The sequence below is a fragment of the Myxine glutinosa genome, chromosome 1 (genome assembly GCF_964187855.1).
Source record: "Myxine glutinosa chromosome 1, kmMyxGlut1.1, whole genome shotgun sequence".
Taxonomy (NCBI): domain Eukaryota; kingdom Metazoa; phylum Chordata; class Myxini; order Myxiniformes; family Myxinidae; genus Myxine; species Myxine glutinosa.
Window position 1 is genome coordinate 267,220,907 of NC_136261.1, and position 13,039 is coordinate 267,233,945.

General features: G+C 41.9%; 1 protein-coding gene across 1 annotated transcript in view; it reads left to right on the forward strand.

The window, feature by feature from the left end:
• The window catches only part of LOC137437176 (uncharacterized), a 33,018-nt gene extending 28,439 nt beyond the window's left edge, over positions 1-4,579 (forward strand). Inside the window, exons 7-10 of the mRNA XM_068131545.2 lie at positions 2,563-2,775; positions 3,306-3,436; positions 3,551-3,935; positions 4,120-4,579. Coding sequence (XP_067987646.2) covers positions 2,563-2,775; positions 3,306-3,436; positions 3,551-3,935; positions 4,120-4,212 — 822 coding nt within the window. The 3' untranslated portion in view covers positions 4,213-4,579. The remainder of the gene's footprint in view (positions 1-2,562; positions 2,776-3,305; positions 3,437-3,550; positions 3,936-4,119) is intronic.
• Positions 4,580-13,039: the final 8,460 nt, after the last annotated feature.

Below are 13,039 nucleotides of genomic sequence, written 5' to 3' on the forward strand. Positions count from 1 at the left end.
GCATATCTGGTCACTAAATTCAACCACCAAGTATTTTTGAGGTCAACATAGGCCAAAAGGTCAACCTAGGCCAAATTTCTAAAATCTTCAATTTTCATCCAACTGGCTTGAAATTTGAAGAGGACTTGCATATCTGGTCACTGAATTCAACCACCAAGTATCTTTGAGGTCAACATAGGCCAAAAGGTCAACATAGGCCAATTTCTAAAATCCTCAATTTTCATCCAACTGGCTTGAAATTTGAAGAGGACTTGCATAACTGGTCACTGAATTCAACCACCAAGTATTTTTGAGGTCAACATAGGCCAAAAGGTCAACATAGGCCAAAAGGTCAACATAGGCCAAAAGGTCAACATAGGCCAAATTTCTAAAATCCTCAATTTTCATCCAATTGACTTGAAATTTGAAGAGGACTTGCATATCTGGTCACTGAATTCAACCACCAAGTATATTTGAGGTCAACATCGGCCAAAAGGTCAACATAGGCCACATTTCTAAAATCCAAAATTTTCATCTAATTGATGTGAAATTTGAAGAGGACTTGCATATCTGGTTACTGAATTCAACCACCAAGTATTTTGAGGTCACCATAGGCCAAAAGGTCAACATAGGCCAAAAGGTCAACATAGGCCATCATGTATCATTGGAAAACTTTTGGGGGAGGGCGGATTTTGCAAGTATCGTGCTACACATGACGTCTTCTTGTTTATTACTTGCAGAATCGAAGATTTTTCAAGTATATTGGTCGGTTGCGTTTGTGGTTCTGTCTGTCTGTTTGTCTGTTTGTTTATTTGTCACCGGCCTACAGGTCACAATTTTCAAACGATCTTCACGAAACTTCACCAAATGGTAGAGTTGGTCAAAAGAAAGAAGCCTATTGTTTTTGAGGTCAAAAGGTCATCATAGGCCAAAGGTCAAAAACTTTGCTAAAATTTTCTAAAATCCTCAATTTTCATCCGATTGACTTGAAATTTGAAGAGGACTTGCATATCTAGTCACTAAATTCAACCACCAAGTATTTTTGAGGTCAACATAGGCCAAAAGGTAAACATAGGCCGAATTTCTAAAATCCTCAATTTTCATCCGATTGACTTGAAAATTGAACAGCATTTGCATATCTGCTCACTGAATTCACCCACCAAGTATTTTTGAGGTCAACATAGGCCAAATGGTCAACATAAGCCAAATTTCTAAAATCCTCTTTTCATCCAATTGACTTGAAATTTGAAGAGGACTTGCATATCTGGTCACTGAATTCAACCACCAAGTATGTTTGAGGTCAACATAGGCCAAAAGGTCAATATAGGCCAAATTTCTAAAATCCTCAATTTTCATCCGATTGACTTGAAATTTGAAAAAGGACTTGCATATCTGGTCACTGAATTCAACCACCAAGTATATTTTAGGTCAACATATGCCAAAAGGTCTTCCAAGGGCAAATTTCTAAAATCCTCAATTTTCATCCAATTGACTTGAAATTAAAAGAGGACTTGCATATCTGGTCACTGAATTCAACCACCAAGTATATTTGAGGTCAACATAGGCCAAAAGGTCAACATAGGCCACATTTCTAAAATCCTAAATTTTCATCTAATTGATTTGAAATTTGAAGAGGACTTGCATATCTGGTTACTGAATTCAACCACCAAGTATTTTTGAGGTCAACCTAGGCCAAAAGGTCAACATAGGCCACATTTCTAAAATCCTAAATTTTCATCTAATTGATTTGAAATTTGAAGAGGACTTGCATATCTGGTCAATTAATTCAACCACCAAGTACATTTGAGGTCAACATAGGCCAAAAGGTCAACATGGGCCACATTTCTAAAATCCTCAATTTTCATCTGATTGACTTGAAATTTGAAGAGGACTTGCATATCTGGTCACTGAATTCAACCACTAAGTATACTTGAGGTCAACATAGGCCAAAAGGTCAACATAGGCCAAATTTCAAAAATCACAAATTTTCATTTGATTGACTTGAACTTCTAAGTGGATTTATATATACGGTCACTGAATTCAACCACTATCTATTTTTGAGGTCAACATAGGCCAAAAGGACAACATAGGCCAAATTTTTTATATCCTCAATTTTCATCCAATTGACTTGAAAATTGAACAGCATTTGCACATTGAGTCACGAAATAGGGAAATTAACTATTTTTGAGGTCAAAAGGTCAAAGGTCAACTCAAGGTAAACCTTCCAAAATCATCACTTTTCATCCTGTTGACCCGAGCTTTGATAAAGATTATAAATTTAAATCTTCATGAAATGGACAATTTGCTGTATCGATGGAAAACTTTGGGGGGGGGGGGGGGGGGGGGATTTTGCAAGTATCGTGCTACGCATGACGTCTTCTTATTTATTTATTCCTTTTTGCTGTTTTATCCTTTTCTATCTCCTGCTCCCACCCCCCCCCCTCCCCATCTCTACCTTTCATTTGAAATTTATGTGGAGAGACACACGTTTTGAAAGTGAGGAACAAAGGAGAAGTACATTGTCCTTCATTATCACCACCTTTCTTCCACCTCTTTCAAACCCCTTAATTCCACTTTCAACAGCGTTTGCGTGAGGAGCGTTGGACTGAGAGGCGCAGGCGGGAGCAAGAGGCACGGAAGCTGAGGGATGAGGAGAGGAGAAAGAAACGTGCTGCGGAGAAACGTGCTGCAGAGAAACATCGCCGTCATGAGAGGGACAGGGGGAGGGATAGGGAGAGAGAGTGTGAAGGTGATGTGGACAAGGTTGTGGATTCTGGAAAGGAAACTCCAGTGAAGGTAACAGAGAAGGATGACTTTATTACTTTTTCAGTCTGTTCATTTGCCTCATCCTTGGAATTTAAAAATAGACCTAACTGGTGGTGGCGCAGAATATATCCATTTGGTCTTGCATTTCATTTGTGACTGCTGTTATTATTAATATTACTATGTAAAGAGAGGGCTCTCCAAAAATGATGTTTGTGGAAGAAAGGAGAAGAGAGCGGAATGTGGAGAAGTTTGCGAGTCAAATTTCACCACTTTAGTTTCTGTAATGCATAGATTCCCCATTCAAGATTTATTTATTTTAAAGCTTTTTTCTGTTATTCGGGGAAACTGCCTGTCTTGTTCATGATTTTGTGGAGGTTAAGAATCCTTTGGTGTATGCCACAAAAAATTTCTGTTGGGCTAGTTCCCTGGCAAAATTGCAAATCCACTTTTGTGTGTCTTATTTTGATTTTATTCTTCCTTCATTAAGTCATTTCTTTGATGTATTTTTAATTTCTCAGGAATTGATTTCTGTCGTGTGCAATGAGTTGTGATCTGCACAGGCAGTGTTGCAGAAGACTGGCCCACGAGCAGGGCGGGAGGAACGAACATCTGAGAGCAGAAGAGAAGGCTCTCTGGCAAGTGGCCAGACCAGACCAGTAGATGGGGAGCGGGAGGGGAAGACTGTGGAAAGGTGAGGTCATTTTTTTTATTTTATGGAAAGTTGGACATGGGAGGAGGAGGCAGAAACCAAATGGGTTAACAAACAAAATGCCACAATTTTATTTTGTGTGTCACTTTATTTCAGATTGGAGCATACATTGGATGGTGAGCGAGAACGGCACAGAGGATGGGAACGAGCCAGGCCTGGAGATGAGCCGAGACGTCGAGCAGCCGGTCGAGCTGGTACTGAAAGAGCAGATCGTCCCCAGCGGAGGGAGAGAGATTTTCGTCGTGAGAGAGATGGTTGGATTACTAAGGGAGCTGGACGGAGGAGTGAGGCACCAAGGGGTGGTGGTGGTGAGGGACATAAGGGAAGTGGTGGTGTTGTGGATGGTGTGAGGGTTATTGCTGAAACTCAGAGAGAAAGCCGACCTGAGGAAACTCAGGTTGATGGAGGAGCAGGTGTTTCTGGAGGCCATGAGGGCTCAACTGGAAGTGAGGAACGGGCAAATCGACGAATCAGAAACAAGGTTTGTCCGTTTTGTTATGCGACCGTTCATGTTTAGGTGAAATAGGCTCACTTTTGAAGACAATTTGGAAATGCCTTTCTGTTTTTGTAAAATTGTGTGTGCGTGTGTGCGCGCGCATTTATTTATTTTTTTCACTTTGCAATGCTCAAATTTTACATTCTTTCTGTTCACCCTAATCTCCTAGGACCGACCATCTATCCAGCTATATCAACCAGGGTCAGGCCGCAGAGCCCGTGGAAAAGACGTTGAAGGGGGAGCCGGTCGGGGAGGGAGGTGATTATTTTGGAGGGACACCTTGGAAACACTTGCTCTATTCCAGCGCATTCTTTGTACTGGAGTGCAGTATTATGACTGCCGGGCTGGCGGTTCAGCACAACCAGGATATCGCTTTCAACAGTAATACTATTGGTGCACCTGACACTGCAGCTTGATTCCTGTTATGGATTTTATTAATATCCATATTTTCCAACTTCATATCATATTTCAGTTTAAATTCAAGTTTTGCTGGGATTTTTTGTTTTGAATTTGATGCATGTATATGATTTGGACTCCTGTTTCAGTCATATTTATAGATGTCCAAATGGAAAAACGTATAAAGGTGTAAAGACAAAAATGAATTAAACCGATATACAAATTTCACCTTATTTTTAGTCTGTCATCCTTTCCTTCAACTGGAATAAGAAAAAGAAGAAGAATAGAACCCTGGGAAAGCTGTTTGCACACATTTAGAATAATTTGATTACTCCCTACACCCTCTTCTCTTCTCTTTTCTTAATGTCTGCAGTTACAAAATGCACCATACTTTATTTTGGTGCATTACTCGGGTAGCTTGGAGTATGGTTCTGGAGGTTCACTACATTCAACCCCTTCCATTGGTGTATTATTGAAATAAATAGGTGGATTCATTTGATTATCCTTCTGGAGCAACCGTGTGAGTCTGCCTCACAGTGCAATGGAGTAATGTATGGCACAATATGGAGTCATCGGCAAAAGGAAGGGAAGGGTTTCCAGACCATCAGAGATTAGGAACTATATATTAGGATTTATGTAGATGAGGAACAAAACAGGGCTGAAGATATACTGCGTTGGTATACTCCAGCCTCCACTGCAAAAGAGGAAGAGAGGCTTCCATTTATAACAACACGTTGACTGTGTGAGTGGAGAAAGTCAGAAATCCAGGAATGACGGCTGCCTTATATACCACAGGAGTAGCTGAGCTTGGCAAGCAAAGCAGGATGCCAGACTGTGTCGAATTCCCGAGATATGTCAAAGGAGACTGTTCTGCACTCGTGCTTGAGATTTAGGGCCTCCAACCATTGGTGAGACAGGAGTGAATGAGACAGCGGCAGCAGCAGCACATCCACGGTTGAGTGACAGAGACGTAATCCAAACTGATGGTTAGAGATTAGGCTTTAAAAAAAACAAAACAACAGCAATTATGGATTCCAAATTGTGCTTGTATTTAGAAGTAAGCTCACTGGTCAGTTGTTGATAGGATCTGTTTTTCTACCATTTTTGTGGACTGGATTGATGTGTACTGACTTCCAGGCCAATGGTACGTGGCCAAAGGAGGAATTGTTAAATAGGACAGACAAAGGGGAAACGAGGACTGCTAACGAGATTTGAGAACATGGGTGCTGATACCTTATGGGTCCTTCGCTGGAGCAGGGTCAAGGCAGGATGGAACTTTATATACCTTCTTAGGTGAGAAGGAAACAAAGTCCAGTAGACAGTTGAAATGAGGGGTAAGATGCGATTGATTAGAAACACAAGATTTGGAGGCATTCACAGGTTTTGACATTCTGCCTTTTCTTGGGCAGAGTCTGCAGTAATGCTACTTGAGGTGAAGGTCTGGATGCAGTGGGAGGATACAACAGCGATGGACTTCAAAAGATGCCACCATTAATTGGAGGATGGAAAATGGTGGATAGTTCAGCCTTGCGATTTGTAAGATTTTTTTTTTTCTGTCGTCAACATTCACACGTTGCAAACCTTGTGGAATTAGTAAGGGCATTTTATGAGATATTTCACAAATCTGTTAACTAAATTGTTACCAAAAAATTTCTTCACCAATATGTTTGTAAAGGTGTGTAATAACATGTGTTAAAATGTTGAAGTTCAACTCCCGTGGGAAACCCAGAAAAAAAGCTGTTGAATTCGGGTACCGAAAAATTATTTTCGAGAATTTTTATTTTTTTAAATCGGCCCTTAAGTAACTTATGAGGGGTCAAATAAGGGTTTTTCATGATTCTGAGTTGATTGTTAACATTTATATTTTCACTTTTACATTTACACACAAAGTAGCTTTTATTTCACATACATATATAATACTCAAGAGTTATTTCTCATTCACAATGTCAGAAGTTTCAACAGTCATTGTCTATGTCTTCTTCAGACTCAACAACATCATGACTGCAGTTTCTGTATGTAATGCCATTACAGACTCCACAGGCCGAGATGCACGTGACCCCATTCTTCTTGCAGCTGCATCGCCGGTTGCTGCAATCTCCATGACAATTACAGCTCGTGAACTGCAATAGCTCCTCAGGAGCCGTGGGGTCCAGTGTTGGAACTGGCTCATACCCATGCACACCTATTGTCCATCCATAGTCAGTGGGGTTCAGAGACATGCTCTGTAGAAGGATCCAGTCCTGGGTCTGCAGCTAGGCACGGAGTGAATGTTGTGCAACTGCACCCTCTGTTGGAGGTAGAGTCTCTGGTTTGATCACTCCTGCCGCTGCCTTCCTTGAGAACATGTTGTACCGAATTTCACCCAATGTAGTATCTCGTCCATGGTAAATGTACTTGAAAATCGCAGTACCAGCCTGAATCACTGTTTCCTTGGTGGCTTTGATCTTGGCTTTGATCACCCACCCCGCTGCCCAGAGTGTGTCACCTGGAGTGAGGAGTGGCTGATCATGAGCCAGGGAGGAGGAAAGCTCAGCGAGGGGGAGAAACATGATCGCGTTCGTTCCTATCTGTTTCCTGTTCGTAAATGGAATAATCTTTACTTCAGTTCCTCTCAGGATCTTAGCTTTGTCGAGTGCCTTCAACTTCACCCGGGGGAAAGCTGCTGTTGTCTGTGGATCTGGCAAAGGTGGTGCCGGAGAGGTGACTTCGATCCAACCCATTGAGTGAAAGGGAGTGTTTCCGTGAATAGAGACAATGTTTAAATCTATATTGTCTCCAACAAACTGAGTGACTGCATTGTTTGTTTCCCCAACCTCCATAAAGACCACCTGATCATTACTTGACAATTCACTTTCACTGGCTGGAACTTTGGCTGTCATCACTGATTGATCCTCAAGCGCAGCATCAACCGCAACCTCATCATTGATCTGTTCATCGGTTTCCTCCACAATGGTGTCAAGAGTGCCAGAAGTATCTGGAACATCATCCTCCACTCCTACTATTAAGGAAGCAGTATTTGTAGTTTTGTGTCTCCGTGTAAGACTCAGTGTATCCCAGCCGGTGGAACTTGTTGAGCATCCATTTTGACCCAAATCTATGATCAAGTTGTATGGCAAGCCCCATTTGGTGTGGCAATACTCCAGACCGAGGTCGACAGGCCTTAATAAAATTCTGCCCCCAAACGGCAACTCTTTCGTCTGTCTTGACAATCGGTCTCAAGAACATCTGAAGGCTTGCAGGAACAAGTGTCAGCTGACTATCGATGTCAGTCATACTGTGTGTGGTGGGGTATGACTTTGGACCTAAATCAATCAAGGCAATATCATTGGATATGAACTTGAGTGCCGTCTTTATGATCTGAGTCTTCTCATCTCCATGGTCAAGATTAGCATGATGCACTCGCAGAATATTGTCGGTGCCATCTTTGAGACAGAGTACATCTGCCCTTCTTTCCTGTGTTGTGAAATACAAGGTGTCTTCGTATTTCTCTAGAAGTTTTATCTTTAGCCAATGCTTTGAATAAGAAAGGCTCTTCTCTGGTGACTGATCAAACTCCTGCAGCTTTTCATGGACTTGGTCCATGTTCATTACCCCATGCTCTAATTCTGAGTCTAACCATTCGCAGAATTCAATAAAAACTGCCTCTCGCTCCTCATCAATACTCCTCTGTCCTCTCTTCCTTTTTCCTTCCTCATCAGTCTTGGACAAACTGTCACCTCTCGCAAACATAAGTTTGCATCGCAAATGGTACAGTGTTTCTTCTGCTACCAAGTCGTTGATCCCTTCCAGGCGTCCAGTGACTTCAGTGCCCCAGTCATCCCCGCGACTCCGTGCTGTCTTCAGCAATACAAGCTTGCCTTCAGTGTATCTGCAGTCAAATTATCTGGCACTCTGTATTTCTTTCTAGCTTGTGCTGGATTATTTTTGTAGAGCTGGGCTGGTTGGTTGCAAAGAATGCATACATCCTTATACAGGAGGTCAACTGACTGTGATCTTCTAGAACTGCAGCCAGTTGATGAACTGAACTCACAAGTAGTGCGTCTTCTCTTCAACTTTGATGACTCTTTCTCTGCCTTTGATGCTTGAGCTGACTTCTTGGTGGTTGCAACAAAGTTGTTGTACAGATCATTTTTACACTTCTGGTGGTACCTCAGTTTTCCTTCCTTTTGAGCCTCCTTCATACGTTCCACAACAGTAACATTTTCGACAGTTTCTGCTTGTTTCAATAAAGTTGAGTATCCCTTTGGAGTTGCCTGTATGAGCCTTTCAGCTGGTGTATCCGAGCGTGCACAGATGAAGCAATTGAGCACAGGTGGAGTAACGTCTTCATCCATATTGCTAGACTCCATGTCCTGCAAAGTAGAAAATGAGATATATTTAGAAATTATTTTTCCACAAAGGAGTGTCTGTGGTGAAATATAAATGTTAACAATCAACTCAGAATCATGAAAAACCCTTATTTGACCCCTCATAAGTTACTTAAGGGCCGATTTAAAAAAATAAAAATTCTCGAAAATAATTTTTCGGTACCCGAATTCAACAGCTTTTTTTCTGGGTTTCCCACGGGAGTTGACCTTCAACATTTTAACACATGTTATTACACACCTTTACAAACATATTGGTGAAGAAATTTTTTGGTAACAATTTAGTTAACAGATTTTCATATGTTTCCCTTACTAAATGAACTAAAGTTGCCTTCAGTCATTTTTGCTTTCCATGTTGAGAAAGCAAGCTCTTTGACAACAAACCCTTCTCCACAGGATTCAGTGTACGAGAGCCAAGAAGATGGAAAGAATAGCTGCAGACAGGATGGCATAAACCGATTAGGCTTTTGTGAAAGTCTTTTTAGGTGTAATCAATATCAGGTGCTGTACAAATGGTTACACAATCCGTTTGTGAGAGGATATAATCACAATCCTTGTCAAATGGTCTGTGAACAGCCATAGTTTGGGTCATTGAGATTGCTCCCTTACAATATCCACAGAGCTATGGCTTTTGAGAAGAAAGTGGTCTGAAGAACCAGGAGCTGCAGAAAAAGAAACAGGTGAGATTGAACTGTAAGTTAGTTATCAATAGGTCCAGGAGGGTGGACGTACCAGTTGCAGAAATCTGGGCTGGGATACTTGCAGATTTGAATCGCACCAAGAGTCGTAGAATCCCTTTTCTGCAATGTCAAAGCTGGTTATTACAGAGCTGATACCTATCCAGTTGGCATGGTGACAGTTTGAATTGCCACATATGGGGAACAAATAGTTGGGATGGATGGTTACAAGTTTATCCGTATTAGATGAAATAGTGGTGTATATTTAGAGTTATCATCATTGGGTAAATGGTGTTCCACACAGACAAACATGAAGTACTTACAGAAAGGTATTCACAGCCAGAAGTATTTGAATGGGGTTGGAGGGTTTAGTGTGGGCAATGAGCAATTCAGTTCTTTACATAACCTGCAACACCACCTCTAGAGCAGGGGAGGGGCCTGTGAAAATGTAAGACAGCAGAAACCTGTGTTCTCCCAGTGGCCACCACTTTCCTTTACAATCCTTTCAGTGATCCTTTACAATTCCTCTACATTCTAGTTGAAGATTGTTTGGAGAAAATGTCACAGAATGGTCCTCTTCTTTGTTTCTTGACATGCACTTTCCTGGATTCTCTACTCGGCTCATGAAGCAGAGTTCCTCCTCAGTTTGAAACTATTTGCGATTATGGCTTATTTCCCCACATTAATAACCAACCACTCTCCCTCTGCCTCACCCCCTCCTCACCTTGGAAATGGCCTTCTAACTCCTCTCAATGAGTTAGAATTCCTCTGTCTGCTGCTACACTTTATCTTCGGTGAACTTATGTCGGTATACAGTCGCGGTCCAAAAAATTGGCAACCTTGCACTTTTTTCAAATAATGCACCATTTCTTCCAGAAAATTGTTGAAATTAAAAAATCTTTTGGTATCCACATATGTATTTATTTAGTTTGCAGTGGAGCAAAACACAAAAAAGCTTTAAAATTACTAAATCTTATTCCACACAGAAATCCTAAAATGGCCTGGACAATACTATTGGCAACTTTTAGAAGCTGTGAGAAACAATTATATTTCAAGCAGGTGATTCTCCTTTACTTTGGAATTGAACTCACCTGCAGTGAGTTGCTGGTGCCTGCAATATAAAAATCACTCATTCAATGAGTTTGAATAGAGAAAAGAGTCATTCTGCTGTTTTGTGCCGCTGTGTGTACCGCAATGAGCATGGAGAAAAGAAAGAAAACCAGAGAATTGTGGTCAGACACAAGATTGTAGCTAAGCATGGACAATCTCAAGGCTACAAGTCCATCTCCAGAGACCTTGATGGTTCTGTGTCCATCGTACGCAATGTTATCAGGAAGTTTAAGGCTCATGGCACTGTAGCCAACCTACCTGGACGTGGCCACAAGAGAAAACTTGATCGAAGATTGCAGTGAATGATTGTTCAAATGGTGGAGAAAGAACCTCAATCAACTGCTGAACCGATTCAAGCTGACCTTCACACACAAGGTGCGACAGTTTCACCTCGCACCATCCATCACCATCTCAATGAAAGGGGGTTTTATGGTAAGAGACCCAGGTGGACCCCACTGCTGAGAGAGACATAAGAAAGCCCGACGGGAGTTTGTCAAAACACACCTGAACAAGCGAAAATCCTCCTGGGAGAATGTCCTGTGGACAGATGAGACCAAATTAGAGCTTTTTGGTAAAGCACATCATCTGTATGTCTACAGAAAACAAAATGAAGCCTTCAAAGAAAAGAACACCTTCCATACAGTCAAACATGGGGGAGGTTCAGTGATGTTTTGGGGTTGCTGTGCTGCCTCTGGCACTGGGTGCCTTGAATGTGTGCATGGCATCATGAAATCAGGAGATTACCAAGGCATTTTGGAGCACAATGTTCAACCCAGTGTTAGAAAGCAGGGGCTCCGTCGAAGGTCATGGGTCTTGCAGCAGGACAATGACCCCAAACACACTTCAAAAAGCACCCAGGAATGGTTCAAGACAAAACGCTGGACTGTTCTGAAGTGGCCAGCAATGAGTCCAGATCAAAATCCCATTGAACACCTGTGGGGAGATCTGAAAACAGCAGGTGGGAGAAGGCACCCTTCAAATCTGGGAGAAATGGAGCAGTTTGCACAAGAAGGGTGGACCAAACTGTCAGTAAAGAGGTGTAGGAAGCTCATTCATGTCTTTAGGAAGTGCTTTACTGCAGTTATTTTGTCCAAAGGCTGTGCTGCCAAATATTAAGTCTTGGGTGTTAATAATTTTGTCATTGCCATTTCTTTTTATTTTCTGATTTAAAATGATATATGAAGTTCTGAATCAAAAACAAAGGATTTAAAAATCAAAAACAAATAACAGTGAAATAAAGAATTGTGGAGACCCAAGCCAAACCCATGTCCACCACTCGATGTATCCATTCATGGCTTGAACATCCTAGTCAATGCATCAATGGGCTACTTAGCTCACACCAGGAGTAGATGTTCCAGTTGTAATATCAAGCATTGGTACTTTGAGTTACAGCTGTGACATGCCTCAATATTTGCCTACTTTGTTCACCATCTTACCAGATTTTATTTTAGAGTAACCGATTTGCCAATTTGATTGCTGGTGTAACATTGGTAGGTTGTTTGGAAACAAATTTCCTGATCATTAGAAATATTAAACCTCTCCTCCAATTGGAAATAAATTTCCTGATAATTAGGAACATCATTAAATCTCTCCAATGCGAGCTTCTCTCATACTTTGGCGTTCCAGGGTATGCGATCTTTATTACTTCCTCAATGGCAGGTACAAGTTCCAAATCTGTCGTACTCGCTCTCGATTTACTTACTTTAACGTGTGCACTAACGAAGGCCTTTCAGTGCTCCATTCCACATTTGACTATACTACAACATGCATTTTAAAGGCCATTTTCCCTGCTAGAGCGGGGGTTAGCCTTGCGGTCCCCATGACAATCTTCTCCATTTTGCCCTATTTTCTGCATCTCTCCTTGTTAACCCCCTTGCCCGCATTTCTTCTTCCACCATCTTTAGCCAAGTCTTTTTCGGTCTTCCCCGTCCTCTGCTTCCTTCTACATTCATTTCCATCACTCTTCTCAACCAGTCACTTTCATCCTTCCTCAACACATGACCAAACCATCTCAACCTGTTCCTCTTCACAGCATCAATCACAGGCTCTATTCCCATCATCTTTCGCAATTCATCATTTGTCTTCCTCTCTCTCAACGATACTCCACACATCCACCGAACCATTCGCATTTCCACCCTTTCCAACCTTCGTTGCTGCTCTACGTTCATTACCCATGTCTCGCTCCCATAAATCATAACACTTCTCACACATGCAGCATACACCTTTCCCTTCAGCTTCAACGACACTCCCCTCAGCATCAGCACGCCACCCAGTTCCCGAAACTTCTTCCATGCACATCTCACTCGAGCAACCGTTGCCGAGTCTGATCCACCTTCTCCATTCAGCATGTCTCCGAGGTAGCAAAATGTTTTCACACCTTCCAGCTTCACGCCGTCTCCAAGATCCAACTCAACATTTCCTCCATCTGCAGCTCCCTCTGTGCACACCTTACATTTGAATGTAGCTGCCACACTGGTTAATGACCCTCTCAGACCACTACATTTTTGATGAACCCACTCAGCGCACATTGTACATTGAATGG